The sequence below is a fragment of the Typopeltis vanoorti genome, chromosome 22 (genome assembly GCF_054136105.1).
Source record: "Typopeltis vanoorti isolate ZY-2024b chromosome 22, IOZ_Tvanoo_1.0, whole genome shotgun sequence".
NCBI classification, from domain to species: domain Eukaryota; kingdom Metazoa; phylum Arthropoda; class Arachnida; order Uropygi; family Thelyphonidae; genus Typopeltis; species Typopeltis vanoorti.
The window spans coordinates 86,345,629-86,369,524 of NC_143570.1; the positions used below are offsets into that span (position 1 = coordinate 86,345,629).

Sequence of the window (23,896 nt, forward strand, 5' to 3'; positions counted from 1 at the left end):
ATACCAGTGAAGGAAGGTTTTACTGAAAACAGAAAATTCAGTCTGTCTGATTCAATATTGATTATAAAAGTAAGAATTTACTACTAAATGTATTCCCATTTAGTAGTAAATTTGATATGGAAATACAAGGGGTGTATTTTATCCACAAATTGTAGTAATTCTCATATCATGAGCCAAAGTGCTGAATCGAAGCCAGGTATGAGGCTAAAGGGAAATAGTATGGAAGAGTTGGTTTTTCTAGATGTACCATAAAATATCAGAAATATACAGAAAAACAGAATTTAATAAACCTCCAGCAAGCTAGTGTGCATGACAGAATAAACTGTACAAGCAGACTGAAGGAACAGCTATAGGTGTCATGCACACTAGCTTCTTGGAGTTTATTAAATCTGTTTTTCTGTGTGTTTATTGTAAATATGTACGTGTGTGTGTGTGTATATGTAATGCCTATTTTACGTGTCCTTTAAAATATCTAATTGCTGTTGTGACATAATTCTTTAAATTATGTTCTATTATACTAGAATTGCTAATATAGTAAACTCCTTATACCATCGTCATCACTACAGCAATCCCTCGATTAATGTGGCTAGTGCATTCTTTAAAACAGGCACATTAATCGAAAACACACTAATCGAATATAATAACCTATCGGAAAATGTATAATTCTTTCCTCAAATTTCTTTTTTGACCTTTATTTTTTATAAAAGAATTAGGGTATATCTCACAGCCTAGTTAAAGGAAAACCATGAAGCTGATAGACAATGAAACATATTCAGAATTTCAATTTATTATTCTACTACTTAACAAAGAATTGAGCTAACGTAGTTTGGTGGGCATTCTGTTTCTTGCATACAACTGATGGTATGGCCCTATTGCCTCTTCTACTCTTCTGCAAATTTTACTGCTTCTTTCTTCATCAGGGCCAGCCTCTAAACATTGCTGCTTAAAAACTTTGATTGTACAAACATTTTCAAATTGTTTCTGTGAAATCTCTTTGGGCTTGTCAGCGATTAAATTTTCTTCAGGATCTTTCTGCTGTGCATCTAAATTTTACAGGGAGGAATCGCCCAATTTCTCAGAATGAGATTTAATTAACTTAGCTTCATTTGAAAAAGCCTCTAAAATCATTTTGCACAATGTGGAAGAATGTGATTCCAAATGGCTCACGTATTGCCAGCAGAAATGTCATTCAACTTTGAGACTTTATAACCAGGCTGAGAATTTCTGATTTGGCCAGATAAGTCTTGGAAGGCATTCGCTTCCAAAAAAGGCTGGTTTCATTGATATTAAATATTTGTTAGTCACAATAGTCCCCTCCCTTCTTCCACAATTTTCTTCAAAATCTCTGGATAATTTGTGGCCACCTTGTTATCTGAACTTACAGCTTTGCCTGTGATTCAAATGTTATGTAGGCTATTTCTCTTTTTTGAAATGCTCAAACCACCCAGCACTAGTGTGGAATTCTTCTTTTCCATCATTGATAGCTCTTTCTTTCAAGGTTGCAAAAAGACTTAATGTTTTTGATTTAATAAAGTCTGTGTTTAGCAGGATCCATTTTTGGTTACAATCTTTGATCCGTGTAGAAAGAAGTTTCTCTAATTCGATCATTGTAATACTTAGATTTAGAGTGGTCTGCATGCATGATGAACTTGAAGCAGTCTTACCTTTCTCTTTCAGCAGCTTTGCTTAAAATGGCTCTTATAGTTGATTCACCCATTTTTGCGTTCTTGTCCTATCTTTGCTCTGGACTTGCCTTGTTCATTTTTCTTTATTATTCAAAGTTTTTCTTCCAATGAGATTACTTTTCGAATCATTTTCACACTTCCACTTCTTTTACTCGTGATGAAAGGCTGGGAAATTACTTTAAATTAAAAAATTAAGGAAAACAGTTGCAAAGGATGAACAAGATACGATCATCAAAAGGCTCTGTAATTAGCAGATGAATTACATTTTGGAGGTAAATTTGGAACACATAGTGTACATTGAAATAGTGTACGCCATGAAAATTCACTTTGTGAAATGTTTTAAATTGGTAACTAAATTATTTCACCCTGGTGAGTGGTTTTTTAAAATAGTTAGTCATAAAAATGTACAGAGAGAAAATTTTTAAAATCTGTAACATTTATTTTTAAGATGTATATAGGCGCACTAATCGAATTTGGGTATAGAAAAAAAATGACGCATTAATCGAGGGATTGCTGTATATGATAGTATATAATAGTATCACATTATGATAGTACTATGTGAAAAGTTAACATCATTACTGTAATGTAATGTAAAGTTTACATTACAAATTTCCTCCCAATTAATCTGTTATCTTTCAGGACTCCAGTATCATCAGATCTTATTTTTTGGTATTCTGATGAACTCCTTACTATATCAATCTGATTAGATGTTGGTCTTTTTTCTTGCCATCTTGGCAGAAACACTTGTTTTTGCTAACCTTTCTTCTCCCTTCCTGTTTAAGTGACCATTTCCATCTAAAATTAGCTCTGCTTACATATTCCTGAATGCTAACAGTGTCAGATTCTTTCCTAATATTCCCATTTTTAATGATTCTGCCATTGATATTATGTTTGTCAGAAATTTCATATCTGTGGTCTTCAGCTAACTCTTCCATACCAGCTTTGCTAATTCTGTTGTTTAGTTATTAATTTGCCATCTGGTAATGAACTGAAATTTACATCTCCAGTTTTGATATCTGGTTTATTACAACTTAATACCCTTCATAATATGATCCATGTAGATGATGATTAATAGTGGAGATAATGGACACCCCTGTCTCACCTGATTTAACATCAAATCACCTTCTTGTACCTCATTCAGTTATAACTGCTGACTTACAATTCAAATATAGACTGTATGGCTCAATAATATTTCATTTACACCATATAATTGTATAGCATTTTAAACAGCTTTTCTCTTGGTACCTTGTCATATGCTTTTCCGAATCTATATAACTTTAAATATATGTTTCTCCTATCCTTCTCATAGGACAGGTTGAGTCCCCTCCTAATGAGGGGTTACTGGCTTATTAATGCAGCCAGATCGTCACTCCTCTGCTTCATCCCCTAAGGGCAATGTTCATGACTGTATCCATGTGTGTGTACAGGGCCAGTTTGCTTGCTTGCGGGATGAAAAACCCCAGATAAACTGGGGCGGGGGGGAGAACCCTGCTGTCCTGCCCAAGACCGGCTAACTTAGCTATGGCTGAGGAAGACCCTTAAGCTTCTCACGTCATCAATGGGAATCGAACCTAGGACACTCCTTCCCCAGGCATATGGTTGTGAAGCACATAGCCATTAGGCTAACCACGCAGACAAATATATATTATTATTCCATATTGGAGTCCATATTCATTGAAGGGAGGCCCTAAAGTATCGTGCTAAGCACTATGCAATATTTGCACAATATCTAACTTTTTTCCTTTTGAATTCATTTGCAGTCACAACCTGTTACTAATTCACTACTCTCCAGACAAAAAATAGACTTCTGCTATCCCTGAAAACAGCATGTAACAGCAAGGATGTTAGGACTACAGGATTGATACCGAGGAAACATTTTCTCTGTATCAGTCTTATATAAACCTTTGAGAAATTTCTGTTTCAATCACATCACCTCTTTTCTGCCTACCAACCAATTTCTATAATCTCCAAATCTTTACTGATCCTCATAAGGTGCATTTTATAGACCTACCACCATCTTGGTCACTTTCTGTGGTTCTTCTTCCCATCGATTATCCCCAAGACACTCAGGTGACCAAATCTGTGCACAGAAGTCAAGATTTGACTTTATCAAGTCTTATCAAGAGATATAATAACCTGCTTATTGCTGCTTGTCAGGGTGTTCTTCAGTAACTAAGTAATCTGATTAGGTTGTTTTAGATACTTCTTCTACAAGGGATAATTTTCAGTAGACAACTGAAAATTATCCCTCAAAAAATTTCCTATATCACTAATGTACAAATTAAATAGCAGTGGCTCAAGTACAGATCCCTACTACATGCCACTAGTTACAGGCTTTCTACTGTACTCTACTCCTGAATAAATTACTGTTTGGATTCTCTCCATCAATCACCCTCTTATCCACACATATAATGGTTATATTCCCATAATTCCTCAACAATTTGTGAAGTGAAAATCTGATCTTCAAAAAGACCTATTTGGTCTGGAGCTAGCTTGTTCTCCAAGATTTTCTTCCATAATTACTAGCCTTTTTCTCAGGCATGCTTGTATAAATCTTTTGCAGTCTTCCTCTTTCAGCAGTCAGTATAATATCATGCATAACAGATATTATTTATATTCCATACTATTATTTTTACTCTAGTTCTTGTATACTTTCAAAAATTTCTTCACTGTAGAGATGAAGAATAGAGAGAGAGTGCACAACTGTGTATAATGCATTTTTGATATTTGGAAAGTTTTGGGGTTTATTGTTCATTTTTATGTTTGTAGTTTTGTTTTTATAGTATCATTCTTTTTAGTATCATTCTGATACTGAAGATGCTCTCTTCTTTCTCTATTTTCATAAATCCACTTTGTCTCTATTTTATTATATGTGTATCTCCATGGAGTCAAAAGACTTGTGAGAGACCCACAATAACCATTATTCACACAATGCCTATCATATCTCTCCTTAAACTTATTCAGTGTTGGGGCACTCAAAACTACCTGTGGCAATTTATTCCATTAATTCATCACTCTATAAACAAAGAACCTAGTCTGCATATCCTTATCACTCTTGCACAACTTCCAAGGATGACTCAGTGTTCTCATCCTGCTCCTCGTGTATTGAAAAATTTCTTTTGTCAGTCTTATAGATTGGTTGCTTGTCTCTGAATCTTCTCCACTATCTCATCTCTTAATCCCCAAAGAAATCCAGGTGACCAAATCTGTGCACAGTAGTAAAGATGTGGCCAAATTATATATATATAAAGTATAAAGAGATAATAACCTCTTAATCATTACTTAGCAGTGTGTTCTTCAACATTTGAATAATCCATGGAGCTATTTTGCAAACTTTTACCATATGTCTTCGAACTTCAAACCTCTATTCATCCTCCCCTCCCCAAATCCCCAGCATCGTCAATTTCCTGTAATCCATTACCATCAGTATGATACAAAGTAGGTAATATTCTCATCCCAAAGTGCATTAACCTTACATTTTGCAACATTATATGGACAGTCATTGTCCTTTTCTCACACTGCCAATTTATTTAAATCATTCTGCAGGATATCTACATCACCTTTATCAGCTGTTCTCTTCCCAGTTTTGCATCATCAGTTTTGGCAGATGTACCACATATTGTGACATTTCTTTGATCATAGCCAAATCTGCACAGAGGTGGGGGAAATAATGATTGGTTTAGGATATATTAGAAAACAATAATTAAGGAGAATGCTATATTTAGTTAGTATATTTGAATTATTAAAAAGTGTAAATATGTGAACCATCATTAATAAGCCATGCAAAGATGAGAAATAGAGAAAGAACAAGTGTGAATAGAAATATTTTCATTACTGGTAAATGTAGAGCGAATAGCATGTGATCCAATAAATTCTGGACATGCATATGTGCATTTATGATGGCATAAGCCAGCAAAGGTTGGTCGATTGGTAGAGCCTCTACTACTAATGGCTCACGCAAAAAGTTAAGCAAGTTTGAGCATGGTTAGTAGGTGGAAGGGATCTATCATTCGATGCTGTTGGCACACTCTCCCTCGATGAGTCTTTGGACTCCTAGGTGTCACATAATAATAATTTAAAAAAAAACTTATGAGGAGAGGGAAAGAAATGTAGAAATAACTAACCATAATAAACCATTGCCTGCTGTTTACATTTGGTAATGCAGTTAATAACTATAGGAAGGCATTAATCCAATAAACTAAAAATGTTGATCAAGTGATTCATTTAGCATGGCAGTAATACGTGTTGGTTGATGGAGTAGCAAATCATCTTGTAAAATATGTTTGCTTGTATTTATTTCTGTTTTATTTATATTTAGCTTGGTTTATAAGAATTTTCTTTTGCTTACGTATCCAATTACTGTATACTGATCCTCAGTGAGTAATTTCAGGTTATTGTAATTATCTACCCTTTCACAAATTCTGCATTCATTACTTTTTTTTTTGTCAGCAGCTCTTTTGTCTTATCTAATTATAGATAACTCGCACATGCTAATATTTTGTTGTAGATCAACCATTTCTTATAATACATAGAAGTATTTATTTTTTTATTCAAGAACATGATAAATTTTTACTACATGTGTTGTTCGCAAAGACTGGAATAAAAATTGTTCTTATACCATGAAAAACATTCAGACCTCAACAGATTGCAGAAGCAAGAAAAACAAGTCATTTTTGTTATATTGCTGAATACGGTACACAGATGTTTTACAGGCTTTGTACAATATTTGGCAACAAGAGACAGCTGGAATAACACTTCATAATGAACAACACTCCATTTCCACAGACCATGCATGCAAGCAAAACAGATTTATTATAGCATTAAACAGTAGCTAACTAAGTACATTTGTCTTAACATCCCCTTTCAAATTTTCATTTCCAGAAAATATATATGACAGCTGTTCATAAATGCAGTCATTGAGTAGAGACGTGCACAATTTATGTAAAGCAAAAAGATGCATAGGAAGAAATATATATAAAACTTGAAATCAGTCAGTTCAAATTGCATTTGAAGTATTTGATATCATCCAGACACTTTGCAGATGCTAATTTTACAAATAAAATTCTACCAAAGAAGTGACAATTTTATGAAAACATGACTGTCCAATGCAGAAGCACCATATACAATTTCTGCCAACAGTTTTCACACATGTAGACACTGCTCGGTGTGAACATGTTAATATAGAAATTAATGAGTAGTGGCCCTAATGAAGAGCCATTGGGCATTCCACTAGTCACCCTCATTTGCTTAGATTCTACTCAACTGTGCACCACCTGTTGATGTCTGCATCTCAGCCCAGACATTGTACAGACAGATGCCAATGGAAAAGTCACTTTGTGAGTGTCCTTCAGAGATACTTTTCAGATTTGCTTTTTTGTAGATTGCCAGATGCACGTGTGTGTGTGGGGGGGGGGGTATATTTTTACTATTTTCAACCTTACACACTCAGTGGTTTAAACTGTTAAATTCAAAATAAAAAAAAAACACATCTGAAACTAAACTCCTAAAACTAGCTTGCACACAGTTTGATTCATATTCTAGGATATCTCATGTAACCTTGCCTCTTAAGTTAACTCATCATCAAATTCCTGCCATGTACCCTCAAGGGGTGTACAGGATATGACAGTACTACATGAAAAAATTACATCATTACTAACTTCCTATCTACAATTTTCCTCCAAATCAGTCAGTTACTTGTCAAGACTCCAACATTATCAGATCTTATATTTCTATCGTCTAAGGCACTTTGTACCGTATCAATCCACCTATATCTAGGTCTTCCTCTGGGTCGTTTTCCTGCCAATCTGGCAGAGAACACTTGTTTTGCTAATCTTTCCTCTCCCATTCTATTTAAGTGACCATACCATCTGAGATTAGCTCTGCTAACGCATTCCTGGATGCTGACAATGTCAAGTTCTTTCCTAATATTCTCATTTTTAATATGATATTCAGGACTCTCATATCTGCGGTCTCTAGTCTTTGGTCAAGTGTTTTACTTCTGACCCAGCTCTCAGATCCATAAGTTTAAAACTGGTTTGAACACTGTCTTATATACAGCTACTTTAGTGTTCCGACTAATTTCTCTCTTATTCCATATGAATTTATTCAATTGACTTCCTACCATACCGGCTAGTTGATTCTGTTGTCTATTTCCGTATTTAACTTACCATCTTCACTAAAAATCATGCCTAAGTAGTTGAAATGTTTTACTTGTTCCACAGGTTCTCCGTTCACAACGCAGTTGACATTTTCAGTGATTCTGCCTATTTTCATTGTCTTTGTCTTTTTATTGCTGACCTTCATACCATATCTATTACAACAGCTATTCAATTTAGTCAGAGAATCTTGCAGACTTGTAGCGGATTTATTTAGAAGTATAACATCATCCGCATAAAGCAAAGAGCTGACATTAACATCTCCAATTTTGATATCAGGTTTAATACCACATTCCTTCATAATGTGATCCATATAGATAATGAATAACAGAGGGGATAATGTACATCCTTGTCTCACACCAGATTTAACATTAAACCATCTTCCCGTACTTCCTTCAATTCTAACTGCTGACTCACAACTCAAATAAAGACTTAGTATTGCTTGATATAATGCCCCATTGACACCATATAACTGCAGCGTATTGAATAGCTTCTCTCTTGGCACCTTGTCATATGCCTTTTCCAAATCGACAAAACTTAAATACAGATCTTTGTTATATTCCCATGCTTTCTCGACTATTTGTCGTAAAGTGAAGATCTGATCCTGACAGCCTCTATTTGGCCTGAATCCAGCTTGTTCTTCACCAAGCTTTTCTTCCACAATTCTTCTCAATCGTTTCTCAAGTATACTTGCATAGATCTTGCCTGGAACACTCAGTAGGGAAATACCTCTGTAATTCTCACATTCAGTTTTATTTCCCTTTTTATATATGGGTACTTTTTATATAAGTTTTATATATATGAGAGCTCTACTCCAATCATCTGAATTCGTCCCTCTGTCCAGGCTTTCTGAACTATGCAGTGCAGCCACTGTAAGACTCTTATACCACCATACTTCAGCATTTCTGGTCGAATATCATCTACTGCTGCTGCCTTTCCACATTTCAAGCCTTTGATGGCTTTTTCTACTTCAAGTATGGATATGTATTCCTGACTGCATGCCTGGTCAGTGTTTTTTATCACTGTGCTGTCATCACTGCTTGTTTCATTTAGCAGTTTTTCAAAGTAATTACTCCATACTTCAAGGATATCTTTTTCTCCTGTTTTCATTTCACCTTTATCATCTCTAATTCCTTTTACAGCACTCTTTCCTCCAGAATATTTTGCCACCTTCTTGATATTTATTTTCTATATTCTTGCCAAAGTCCTCCCATGACTTTTGTTTAGCTAGTTTTACACACTGTTTAGCTTTCTTACATTTGTCTCTGTATTCTGTAAGAGTAAAAGCTGACTTATTTGCCAGGAACTTTTGATATGCTTTCTTCTTTTCCTTCACTGCCTCTTTAACTTCCTGTGTCCACCAGGGAGTTCTGATTTTTTTATCCTTGCACACAACCTCACCACATGCCTCTCTGGCAGAATCAATCAATGTTTCCTTCAGAGTTTGCCACTGAATCTCCAAGGTTTGATTCCTGTTCTCAAACTCTTTCATTTTCTTTTCAATAATATTTCTGTATTTTAGTCTACAGTTCACATCTGAGAGCTGCTCAACTTTTATTCGCTTTAAAACTTTCTTACATGTTATTCTTTTCAATATGAAATTCAATTTTATCCTGCTCAAGACTAAATAGTGATCACTTCCAATTTCAAATCCTCTGTACACTCTGGTGTCCTGCACCAGGGAGAAAACATCACTATCAACAATAACATAGTCAATGAGACTTTTCTTATTCCTAGCCTCTTCTCTCCATGTGAATTTGTGCACATTTTTATGTTGGAACATGGTGTTAGTAATAACCAGTCCATGTCCTGAGCAGAAATCCAACAGATATTTGCCATTATTATTAGCTTTGCTCTTTTCTCCAAATTTTCCCAAAATATTTTTGTATGTGTCACAATCATTTCCTACTCTACTATTTAGATCCCCAACAAGGACCAACTTTTCCTTTTTCAATGTGTCAGTTGCTTTTTCTAAAGCCTCAAAAAATTCCTCCACTTCTACCTTAGTAGAACCTTCTGTGGGACCATAGGCACAAATAAGTCTCATTGTCCAGTTCCCTATTCTCATATTTGCCCACATTACTCTACTTGAGACTGACTGCCATTCAAGAAGATTAGCCTCGTATTTTATGTTGAATACTATGGCTACTCCTTCTTTTCCTTGATTGTCATTGCCTGAATATAACATTTTGTATTTATTGCTCAGAAAGATCTCACCAGTTTTGGTCTTTTTTGTTTCAGTCATCCCTATTATGTCGATCTGGTACTTATCTAATTCCTCAGCTAGCTCCATTTCTTTGCCATTCAGGCTTCTTACGTTGATAGTACCGATCTTTAACTCTGGTGATTTTGAGTTGGGGTTTGTTTTCAGATTTGTTCCAGTAGCTGACTTTTCGCTGTTCGCCCTGGTTCCCTGGCGAAAACAACGGGGGCCTTGTTTAACCGGGCGATGCCCCAGCCGGCATGAAATTTTGTCATGTTGTACCATCATTTTTTATTTTGGTTTAACCAATAAGAATACAATTTGGTTGGCTAAATCCCAAATTGCCAGCCCATCCTTGTTCGTTCAGTATCAAAGTAGATACCCAACAGGGTGCACCACGAGAAGGTGAGGATTGGACATTAGGCAGAAGCCCTGGTCGGTTCTCCGCATTCCTTTAAAGGCTATGTGGAGGTCTCCTCTCAGTTATACAGCTTTGACCCAGAGGTAGTCTTCACACTCCTATAACCAAAATAAAAATCTTTAATTTACACACACACAACATCAAATTAACTACTATGTAGGGTATTTTATTCAAATCACAACAAGAAAAACACTAACTACACAACTTATTTACAATTACATAAACCAATTGCAAGCTCCTGTAAGCTTAGTCTCTTGTCTCCTACAGAACCTTTATTTCTTGAGTTCACACAGGAGAAAGACTAACATAAAACAAATGCTCTCTACATAACAGCAACACAATAGTCAAATTCTTCTTTCATCCTAAAATCACAAAACACTGAAGAAAACATATCTTGTCTTCATCCAAGACACTTCTGTAACTTCTTTCTATATGAAAGTAGCAGCAATCTCTACTGAATAAACTACTAAGAACTTCATCAACCATATCATCACTTTAGAATAAATTCACTTTGTATGTGAAATGCTCAACATTCTTCTTAAAACCTTATCAACAGTTTTATCACTTCAGAACAACAGCTTTCTATATGAAAGCATCTGGAGAATAATTAAAACATTCTAACATTTAGAAATCATTTATTAGACTGAGAATCCTTAATGAAACAAACTTACTTGGCCCATTCTGTATGTACTGGAAAGCAATAAAATTCCTTTTCAGCCTTAACTGAAATAAATCCTATATGGATTAATGATTACTAAAACCTTCACACTTTATAACAAAGATATACTCTGTCTTCTGTTTCTAATTTTCTTCCTATTTCTGTCTGGTCTTCATGTACTGATGACATAAACTCCACAGATTTCTTCTTTTCTGTTCATGAACAGGTAAATAGAAACGTTCTGTAATGTTCTCTTTTTCTTTTGTTTATGCTCAGAAATGCAATTGAGAAACTTCTGCTCAATTCCATCATTGTGTGTGTCCATTACTGCTTTCCAGCATTGGGCTTGAAACAGTGAAGTTCCATTTTTGCAGTGCAAAAAAGTTTATTGAATAACAATTTCACAATGAAACAGCTACAATTTGTATCATTTCTTCATTTCTCATTCTTTTATGCATCAAAGTAAGTTCATTTAATCATTTCTGATAATATAGCAGTGACTTTTGCTTCCCTTGTTACTTAACATTTCGTAAATATTTGTTTAGATAAATGCCAACACTATAAAATTTTTGACAGCTCATACAAAATTACATTTTAAGCTCTAATAATGAATTTTAATAAATTTATTTCATATCTAAGCAAGACTTCATTAGTCAAAGATAAAAATAACATCACAAACAACTTCAATTAATTTATATATTTTAAATTTGTGGGATATCTGAATTTTAATATAGATTTCCTACACATCTTTCATCAGATTTATCAGTAAGAAAGATATAGCCAGAAATGGTAGTATTTTCTTATGATGCATAGTGAGTTTCTTATACAGCAAATGCTAACAAATATCTTGTTAAAAATATTATTTAGTACCTCTTTTGGTCTAGTAAATCCTCTGATGTTTAATTGGAGAATAGTCAAGCAATGCCTAGTATTGTTTTTGTTTATTTTTAACGCAATTAGAATAATTTAGAGATTATAATGGACTTTTCAAATATAGCCATCTGCCTAAGCTACAGACATGAATTTTGTTGACTCAGGTGACATTCGAGCTATTTTGTCTGCTTTGATAATTTGATACTTTGATTTGATATTTTGATACTTGTGCTCATTTCATGTCCAGGATACTATTGCTGGCATTTGGACCCTGAGGTAAGGTATTGGTCAGAAGTGGCTATTTCCTAGCCAAGGACCAGTGTAGGCTACCTTTCATTCCCTGAAATAGAAACCATCCCTGACAGAGCAAGTCTGTTTAACTGCCTCTTACTTAGCAGACAGTTGCTGTGGTTGATCTTCAAGTATCCTCCAGGGCATGCTTATTTAATGGTGGCATGGGATACCATGTTACCATATCATAATATTAGGTTCTGTGGCATTTTGGCTTGAGTGGCCTTGTCAAAGGCCACTCCACACCCCTGATGGCAGTGGTGCTGTTGGTCTGTGATTGCTTATTCGTCAGGTCACACTGCTTACCTTGCAGTTGTCGTCCATGTGTGTTTAGGGGGGGGGGTCTTAGTAATTTGCTATCTTCTACCTGTGGACCTATTAGATTGTGGTTAGCTCCATGACTAAAAGAAATCAGTGTTAATGAGCTAACATAGATATTTCTTTTATGTACAGTAAGCATCTTGTTATGCATACTTCATTGATTGTTATAAATTTCAAAATTTAACATAATGAAGTGGTAATGTGTACTGCGTGTAATGTTACAAATTTTTGAACCTATTATGAATAGCTACTGTGCTTTAAGTGAATTTTTGTTCCTTGATACCAAATTTGAGTTTATTGAAGATTAAATGTTTTGCTTCTACTTATGTTTCTACAAAGTACTTTTATCTATCTTACTTAAAATTTTAGTAATTCTTTTAATCTTTTTATCTAATATATTTTTACTTAGAATACAAGAGAAAAGAAATAACTAATTATATTTAAATGCCTAATTTAATTGGCAAGCATGCCATACTCATCTTGCTCAGTGTTTAGCCTTTTCCAACATATATGACCTATGCTAAAAGTTGTTTTTTCAATGGTATAATTTCACTATTGGTATATTCCAAAAACATTGACAGGCATCTAATGGTATTTTAGCATTTTTTCCCCATAATATATATTTGTATTGAGAATCTTGTGTTGCAACCATTCTGACATATTCAGTAATTATAACTGCACTCTCTGTAGCAGATTATGAATTTTGTTGTTGATGGTAGGTATATGACTAGTTGTAGTGAGATATACACATAATTAGATATGGTAGTTTGTACATATATCAGTAACTATTTTATTTTTTCTGATATTTTGTTTAGAAATGACATTTGTGAGATGCCATTTTGTGCAATTAATTTCACTGTTTCATGATATATTTTGAAACACAATGATATAATTTGCTTCATTCATTTTATACAGTAAAAAAAGGGAGGTTGTTCCAGATCTTGCTCCTATGTTGTGGAATTCATTTGGAACTATAACTGCACTTCTTCAAGAAATCATAAATATTTATCCAGCCATCAATCCACCAACATTGACCGTAAGTTTCTTTCCTGTTGTTTGTAAAATGAAAAGTAAGCAACCACAACTTAAAAAGGCAAATATTCTAGTCAGTTATATGAGGGTTGTTTGAAAAGTTTACGTAAAAAAAAAAGTTAAACACATTTTTTGGGAAAAAATCGCCTTTATTTCTCAGCATAGTTTCCATCAAGGTCTACACATTTGGCCCAATGAGTTTCCAATTTTTTTCATCCCATCTAAAAAGTATGATTTGTCAGATTGTGCAAAATAGTCGTTGACAGCCTTGATGGACATTCTCGTCGGAAGTTTTTTTTTTTTTTTTTTTTTTTTTTTTTTTTTTTTTCCACCAAGCCAAATTTTAAGTTTGGGAACAATAAAAAGTCACACAAGGCTAAGTCTAATGAATCCCTTGAATGTGGAACCAATTCTAACCTCAATTCGTGCAATTTTGTCATTGCAACAGCCAATGTGTGTGGGACGGTGCATTGTCTTGATGAGAGAGCACTTTTTTTTGTGTGCCAATCTTGGCCATTTTTTCTTCAGTTCTTCTTTTAAATGGTCCATCAGTGATGCATAATAGATTCCTGTTATTGTCTTCCCTTTTTCCAAATAGTCTAGCATGATAATTCCTTGGGAATCCCCAAAAACAGGGGCCATCACCTTCCCAGGTGACAAAACGGTCTTCACATTTTTCATTGTTCTTTCACCAGGCATTGTCCACTGTTTTGACTGCTGCTTGGACTCAGGTGTGTAGTGGTGGATCCAAGTTTCGTCTACAGTCACGAATTGACACAAAAAAAATCTTGCAAATTGTGATTCAACATCGCCCCAAACACTGTGTTGAAATATCTTTTCGCATAAATGTTTGATTGACAGTCAACAATTGCACACATCTTTTTCATGTGCAGTTTTTCATGCAGTATATTATATACCCATGCAGTTGAGATGTCTGCAATCTCATGCACTTTCACTTGGCAGTCTTCCATAATGATACCATGAATTTTGTCAGTCATTTCCTTCATAGTGACCTCAGTCGGGCGTCTGGAGCACACTTCATCTTCGATAGACTTACGACCACGTTTAAACTCATTTTTCCAAAAATAAATAGTCTTTAATGCTGGTGCAGAGTCCTAATGAACTGCATCTAACTCGGCTTTGATCTGTGTGGCAGTCTATTTCTTCAAATAAAAGTGTTTTATCACTGCATGAAACTCGTTTTTCTCCATTTTTATGGAAAATGCAAACACCATCAATTTAAATGTTTGCCAAACAAGAACTACTTGTTGCACGTAGATAAAATTTTGCCAGGGGTCATGAAAAAGATATGTGCTGACACTTATGTGAATAAAGGAATTGTGTCGCCGTCTATGGGAAATTTACCAAACATTTCAAACAACCCTCGTATAAGGTAGATTGAACATGTTCAGAATTTTTTGCATATACGTGTATAATTATTATGGTTATTTTGAACCATGGACATAGCATTGACATGGTGCAGTTGAGCCTGGTTTGAATGGAACCCTAAAAAAGGAAGAGAAAGAAAATGGTAAATCAGATGTTCACAAAGCTTAAACCAGTATGTTTGGTTATTACACTACAGCAGTTGATTCTAACTACAGCACTTTATCCATCCTTCAAAATAGTGATCCCTCAAAGTTTCTAATACTGTAAGCCAGTGATCTCAAAATTGCACTTTCTTGCTATTTATGTTCTTGTGCAGGTTTTTTACCTCTCCAACACTATCACTCTTCATACATATGTAGAAGTATGTTAAACTTTAATATAACATTAGAAAAATTATAGCACTCTCAGTGGCAAAAAAAAATCTAAAAAATTCAAGTGAGAGTAAAAAGTAAAAGTGATTTGTACGTGAGAGTTAATAATACAACTCAAATAAAGACTAAGTATTGTTTAAAATATAATGCCCCATCCACACCATACAAGTGTAGCATTTTGAATAGCTTCTCTCTTGGCACCTTGTCATATGCTTTTTACAGATCTACAAAACTTAAATACAGATCTTTATATTCCCATGATTTCTCAACTATTTGTCGTAAAGTGAAAATCTGATCCTGACAGCCTTTATTTAGTCTGAATCCAGATTGTTCTTCACCAAGCTTCCCTTCCACAATCCATCTCAACCGGGTCTCAAGTATACTTGAATAAATCTTGCCAGGAACACTCAGTAGGAAAATACCTCTGTAATTCTTACATTCAGTTTTATTTTGCTTTTTATATATGAGAGATCTTCTGGAATTCGTCTCTCTGTCCAGGGCTTGTGAACAATGAAGTGCAGCCACTGTAAGACTTTGATACCTCCATACTTGAGCATTTCTGGTTGAATATCATCTGCTCCTGCTGCCTTTCCATATTTCAAGCCTATGATGGCTTTTTTGAATATGGATATGGAATAAATATCCATATTCAAATATGGATATGTATTCATATTTGAATATGAATACATATTCCTGACTGCATGCTTGTTGAGTGTTTTTTTTTATCACTGCTTGTTTCATTTAGCAATTTTTCGAAGTAATTACTCCATACTTCAAGGATATCTTTTCTCCAGTTTTCATGTCACTTATCATCTCTAATTCCTTTTACAGCACTCTTTCCTCCATATTTGAGCTTTAACAACCTGCAGAATATATTGCCACCTTCTTGATATTTATTTTCTATATTCTTACCAATAAAACAAAGTCTTCCTCTGATGACTTTTGTTTAGCTAGTTTTACAGTGTTTAGCTTTCTTACATTTCTCTCTGTATTCTCTAAGAGCACAAGCTGACTTATTTGCCAGGAACTTTTGATATACTTTCTTCTTTTCCTTTACTGCCTCTTTGACTTCCTGTGTCTACCATGGAGTTCTGATTTTTCTATCCTTGCAGACAACCTCACCACATGCCTTTCTGGCTGAATCAATCAGTGTTTTCTCCAAGGCTTGCCACTGAATCTTCAAGGTTTGGTTCCTGTTCTCAAACTTCCATTTTTTCTTGAATAACGTTTGTGTATTTTAGTCTACAGTTCATATCTGAGAGCTGTTCAACTTTTATTCACTTTAGAACTTTCATATATGTTCTTCTTTTCAATATGAAATTCAATTTTATCCTACCCAAAACTAAATGGTGATCACTTTCGATGTTAAATCCTCAGTACACTCTGGTCCTGCAACATGGAGAAAACATCACTATCAACAATGACATATTCAATGAGACTTTTCTTATTCCTTACTCTTCTCTCCATGTGAATTTGTGCACATTTTTATTGTTGGAACATTGTGTTAATAATAACCAGTCCATTCCTGAGCAGAAATCCCACACGTGTTTGGCATTATTATTAGCTTTGCTCTTTTTCCAAATTTTCCCAAAATATTTTTGTATGTTTGACAATCATTTCCTATTCTGCTATTTAGATCCCTAACAAAGACCAACTTATCCTTTTTCATTGTGTCAGTTGCTTTCTCTAAAGCATAGGTTGCCAAACTTTTCGGGCCACCGCCCACTTTACAAGACATAAATTTTGTAACGCCCCCCATTATAACAGTTTGAATAAAACCACATTTCAAATACTCAGTACTGTACTGTTGACATTTCTTCTTATATTCAGACATAATGAAGTAATAAAATTTGCAAAAATATTCACAAAATAAAAGATTTAATTTACACTTTGTATGACTTCTCTTATCTATCACACTTTCGACTGATGATTGTTGGCACAGCACACAAAAAATAATGAAAGTTATTCCTAAACCACTGGTATTTATAGATTTGACTAGCCCGAATCAACTTACATGCATTGACTTGTTTGTGATACCATCGTACTCGTGCTTTGAACAAGTCACTGCAAGCACTCATGTTCCTGTCAAAACATGCTGAATTGAGTGAATTACCTACGTAATAGTTGACCGACATACTACTAGTTAAGATTCGTCTGCTGCGTGGATAGACTAAAGCCTGTATGGCACGATCAATTTTTACAATAGCAAAAAATGAATACATTTTTTAAGTATATAAAAAATAGAAGTTAAAATATCCTGTATGACACGTTCAGTTTTCTCATTGACATAGAAAATTGACATCTATTTCTATCTGACATGGTAAATTTTCAAATGATTAAATAATTGAAATAGAAAATTGATTTTAAAAAAAAAAAAAAAATTGATCGTGTAAGACAGGCATAAGATGAATTAAAATTCAATATTTAAATTTTAAATGATTATCTAATCGCAAAATCACGAAAAATTTTTAAATATATATTATTAATTTCTTCTATAAAGAGCCACCGACCCCTAGACTGCTTGAACGTCCCTAAATGCTTCTGATCCCACTATAGCCCCCCCCCCCCCCCCCCAGAAGGCTTCAGCGCCCACTTTGGGAACCTATGCTCTAAAGCCTCAAAAAAAAATCCTTCAATTCTACCTCAGTGTAGGATCATAGGCACAAATAACTCATTTTCCAGTTCCCCATTCTGATATTTGTCCACATCGCTCTACTTGAGACTGCCTGCCATTCAAGAAGTTTAGCCTCGTATTTAGTTTTGAATACTATGGCTATTCCTTTTCCTTGGTTTCAAAGTTTGCCTGAATATAACAGTTGGTATTTATTGCCCAGAAAGATGTCACCTGCCCTTCCAAAGGGTGATAAAACAATAATTCCTCATGTATGCTTCCTTCATAATCATGTCGTACATAAAATAACTGTGTCATGTTAGAAATATCAGTTATTTCATATAACTATTGCAAACTTTGGGCTGTCCTTAAGCCTGGTAATAAGCTGCTGGAATTGGTCATTATTCATTTCAGAAATTCTTTTGGAAACAGTATCATTCGATAAAGGAATTTTACGAATTTTATCCCCATACTTTCCCAATGAACTATTTCTGACATTAACAGCAGCAGGTAACATGAGATCTTCTTCTGTTGTGTAGAGCTTGTTAGATTTTGTAATTAAATAAGCAGTTTCGTAAGATGCAAGTAAATACTTTTCATTGACAGTAACAAATTTCTCAAAAGATTGTTTTTCTTTATTTGAAGATTTTAAAAGTAGTTCAAAACATTCCTTTGGTTTATTGCAGTACGCTGAATGCTTGGTATTAATATGTTTTAGTTTGGCTGGTTTCATGCTTTCCACAGCCAAAACTTCATTACAAATTAAGCAAAGAAGTTTTTCCACACCATCATGATTATCGGAAGTAAATATTGCAAAAATGATTAGACATATTTTCTTTTTCTTGTCAATTTAGGTGTACTACAGCCTGGTAGCATTGTAGTACTTCTTCTGTCTAAATTTAGCTACTTATCCATAACCAAAAAATATTTTTTTTGGTTATGATGGTATGAATGACGGTAGGAAAATATTAAGTCTTTATTTTCTGTAATTAAACTATGTTTCTGTAAGAGCAGAAAATTTTGTATGTGCAGAAAAAACACTGCAATTCATAACATACAATAGTCTCGAATCTGAGCCGAGGTGTTCCTGGCAGCATTGCGTGGCATGATGGCATGCGTAGTGAAAAGTGTACATGTTGTGTATTCAGAACCAAGGCTGCAGTGAAGTCACACGATGCAACATGGGCATGCACTGCCAGAAACACCTCGGAATCATTACGTTTTTGATTATGAATTAATTTTTGATTATTGCGCGTTCAAAAAACTTTTGCAAAATTTTTCATGACCCCCATATTCATTTATGCAACCTCATATGGGGTTGCGTAAATGAATTTCTAAGAAGTTCTAAGGCTGCAGTAATAAATTATAGATCAATCAGTACCTCCGGTGTGGTTGTTAAAGTACTAGGAAAATTGGTCAAAAACAGTATTCAAGAATGAGTGAATAAAAATGCAATAATGTATGAGGGACAACATGCTTTCTGAAGGATTGGTCTTGCCTTAGTAATTTAACTTTTTATAATAGAGTAACAGCTGAGTTGGATAAAAGGAAATGGCTACACCATGATTCTGGATTTTGTAAAAGCGTTTGACAGAATGCCACATGGAATTCCGTGCAACAAATAGGAATAGATTTGACACTGCTTATGTGGATAAGAGGGTGACTGCTGGACAGTTATCAAAAAGTGGTATATAGAGGAGAATAATCAAGATGAGAGGAGACAACTAGTGGTGTTCCACAAAGTTCAGTGCTGGACACATTGCTATTTAATTTATATATAAATGATATAGGAAATAACCCGAATTAAAATATTCAGTTGTTTGCTGATGATGATGCAAAATTAGGTAGACTAATAATAGTTAAGATTGCGTGAAGAGCTTGTAGGACAATTTAAGTGGCTGTCAGTGTGGACAAAAGATAATGGGTCTCAGTTTAATCTGGAGAAATGTAAAGTTATGCATTTATAATTAGATTACAAGTTGTATATCATATTGATGGAAATGTACTCCAGGAAATAGATGAAGCTAGAGATTTAGGGGTGATGATAGTAGACAGAGTTTAGACGATATATTGCTAATTAGCCCATAATTAACCCATACTTGGCTATTCAAGAACACACTAACAAGTAGAGATAAGGAAGTTGTTATTCTTCTTTATAAGAAGAATAACTCCACATCTGGATTACTGTACTCAGATCTGGTCTCCTTGGTTTCTTGGAGATGAGGAAGCAGTGTAGAAGATTCAGAGTTGAGTGACCAAGATGGTGGGTGGTCTGTGGAATGTTCCCTATGAGGATAGATTGACTGTGTGTGAATTGCAGAAGTTGGTTGATAGGAGGAAAAGAGGGAATATGATAGAAACATTTAAGTTGCTTAAAGAATTGAGAGGATAACATGGGAGAGGGATAATAAAGGATTGGTGCAGGGTAAAATGTTTCAGTACTGAGCTAGAGGGGCCAGAGTAGAAGGTCATCCCTGGAAGTTGTATAAAGTGTGGTTAGTAGGGATGTATCTATATGTTGTATTAAGTTTATATTAATCCTTTCTGATAAATCAGATAATGGATTCTGAAAATGAGAATGTTGATTTAAATGTAATAGAGGATAATGAAATTTTTAAAGCAGTGAATCCTAACCTTATTTCCAAATTTTCAGGAGAGGATAATCGAAATATGCAGAGAACTTAAATAGAGAAATGGTCAGCATTTCATTTGTTAATTATTCTTAGAAATAAGTTAGAGTAGGGAAAGTAAAAACCTTTTTGAATAGTTCACCTATGTTAAGAGATGAGATATTACAGATATAGTGCATTTAAGACTTGGTTAATCTCATATATCTCTAACATTTGAAAATTAAGTCCAAATATGTAGAAGTTACATTAAGGTAATAAACAGTTCCTGAGAGAATTGGTGTTTGTTGTCCTCCTTGCCTGAAGTTAAGATTTTGTACTGTCCATGGTGGAATTCTCCTTTTCCAGTCCACATGGTTTTGCAGAGGCCAATCACTTCCCATTGGTAGTTGTGTAATTCATGCAGTAGTATTTCCAATGCTCCTGCCTGGTGAGGAGTTCTTACATTCCATGTATATCTTTTATACATGATACAAAATATGCAGAGTTTTTAATAAAAGACGATGACTTACCAGAAAAACATTTGAGAGATTTAGCCAAATATTTGGAAAGGTTATATGTTGAGTCAATTCCTTCTATGATAGGTCGAAGTAGGGTGTTTTCCTTATGAATTTTAGATAGTCTATATAATCATGGAATTAGCAGATGGAGAGAACGAAGAGAAAGGCGTATGTTTCTAGGTAGTTCAGAGGTTGTTCTCAGTAGATTGTTGATCCGGTTGTGGAGTTCAGAGGTGGGATCTCTCTCTCGAGGATCGAGTAAGTGTCACTCCATAACAATTCCATCATCTCGTTGTGTTACTCATCAATGTTGAGAACAACTGTGGCGTTGCCTTTATCCACAGGAAGAATAATTATATTTTTGTTGTTTTGTAACTTCTTAATAACCTGCCATTCCGATAAAAAGACGTTGTCTGTAGGAGGTTTTCGTTATTGATGATGATAATGGATTCAGTGTGGAGTAGGTTTGCCTTTTGGGTAGGAAGAAAGGAGATAGCTTTTTCGATCATTGTAAGTAATAATTCTTTTGGAATAGATCTAGGAGATAAAACAAAATTTAAGCCTTTACTGAGGATTCTTTTTTCTGCATCGGAAAGATTATAACTTGATTTGTTAATTACAACTTTGTCAGGTTGGAGGTGTGGTTTCGAAGAAGTTAAATTTCCTTGTATTTGTTTAAGGGCTTCGAATTTTCTAATAAGTTTCAGTTTATTGTCATATTGAATTCTCGCTGCTTGAGATTCACTTGTCACTTTAAAAAGATTCTAGCTGTCACTATCTAGATTGTTCAATTTTTTGAGAATATATATATACACATACAGGGTGTTCGGGATAAATTTGACATATTTATAATTAATTATATTTTTCCGTAAGTTACATGTATTAACACACACTTCTCTTCATTTAAAAGTTTGGACCCTTCTTCATTCATATACAAGATGTCAGAAAGGATGGATAGCTGGAACCCACCTGAATCATGGAAGAGAATAACTTGTATCATGATGATTCGTGCCCGCCATCAAAATAAGGATATTACGACTGCTGCCCAATGCTCCCTGAATACAGTAAAAACAATCAGGCATGAACTAGAGACTTGCAATGGTGACTACGAGGATGTAGCAAGAAGAAAGATCCCTAGCAGACGATCTGATTGCGTTCGTACAGCAGAATTCCTCGCAAATCTGCAGGAACAGGTGTTGAAGAACCCTGGCATTGGAATTCGGGCTTTGTTCGTGGAGTTGCTAACTGTAGTCAAGCCCTGGATAACAAGGGTAGCCAATGGTAGGCCGTATGTATGGCAGCAGGATTCGGCCCCTTGCCACACCTCTGGGAAAAGTCAAAAATGGTTGTCTGAAAATTTCTACGACTTCACCAGTCCAAATGTTTGGCCTCCAAACTCCCCAGACCTTAACCCCATGGATTATTTTGTATGGGGCGCAGTTGAAAAAGACACCAATCGCACTTCCAGTAATACAAAAGCCCAGTTAATGGATAAAATTAAAACAGTTTTTGCGGCCCTTCCCAGGGAGACTGTAGCATCAGCTTGTTCGAGGTTCCGAAGCAGAATTGAAGCTGTGATCGATGCTAATGGTGGTTATTTTGAGTAAATCTTGTTGATAGTATTGTAATTAACTCTGCCTGTAATGTTTTTTTGTCAATTCATTAAATTTAATAGATACAAGGAAGATTTTCTTTTTCCTTACGAAACTGTCAAATTTATCCCGAACACCCTGTACATACAGTTAACCCTTGAACAATGCAGGGATGTTAGGAGTGTCGATCCCCCATGTTGTTCAAAAATCTGCTTATAACTTTTGACTCCCCAAAAACTTTACTTACAGCCTACTGTTGACAGAAGCCTTACCGATAACATAAGCAGTAGATTAACACATATTTTGTATGTTATTTACGGTATTCTTACAATAAAGTAAGCTAGAGAAAAGAAAATGTTAAGAAAATCATAAAGAGAAAATACAGTACTGTACTGTATTTATCGATACCATAAGTTTGTCATCTGTTTACAAGATGAAATGTCTGTCAGTACCTACATCAGTATTGTCTTATATGATACAAAACACTGTAGATGTTATACATATTACTAACACTAGACATCAAACATGAAAAGATATAGTGAAAAAGAAATTTATATTTATTTATAATGAAGCAGTGATATGATTGCTTTATAGCCTAGTGCAATCGATATGATTGCTACGTTGTAGCCTAGCCTATACACTAATGAATGAATCATCATAAAATTTTTATTTTATGCTAATTAATTAATAACAGTTAATTTTATGCAGTTATAAATTAACACTGCATCGACTGCAAATGGCCATGTACAATCTGTAAGTGTTTGTGTAAGTTTTGATAAATTTTAACTTTTTTATAATAGATTTATGTATACTTTATTGTAGTAAATGATAAAATAGACTAGTATCTACATATATTTTATGCATTCATAACATACCTAACTTTTTAATTTTTTCGTTATTTCTAAGCTATGCGGTTCGTCTGGAATTTTTTCAAATTGTCAAAATTGTGAATCCATTCCAGTATCATTAATTACAATTATAATTTTTTCAAATTATCAAAATTGTGAATCCATCCCAGTATCATTAATTACAATTACAATTTTTTCTTACAAATGTCAAGTAAAGTTGTTGTCAGCCTATAGAATCCCACTGCTGGGCAAAGCCCCCCCCCCTGTGTTGTTCCATTCGGCTCTATTTTGGGCTGTTCTTACCAAGTTGGTCTTGCTG

At 34.6% G+C, this 23,896-nt stretch overlaps 1 protein-coding gene across 1 annotated transcript in view; it reads left to right on the plus strand.

Moving 5' to 3' along the window:
- Positions 1-23,896, plus strand: part of Rcd-1 (Required for cell differentiation 1) — a 105,415-nt gene that overhangs the window by 13,881 nt on the left and 67,638 nt on the right. The window contains exon 3 of the mRNA XM_090411911.1: positions 13,523-13,643. Within this exon, the coding sequence (XP_090268037.1) occupies positions 13,523-13,643 (121 nt within the window). The remainder of the gene's footprint in view (positions 1-13,522; positions 13,644-23,896) is intronic.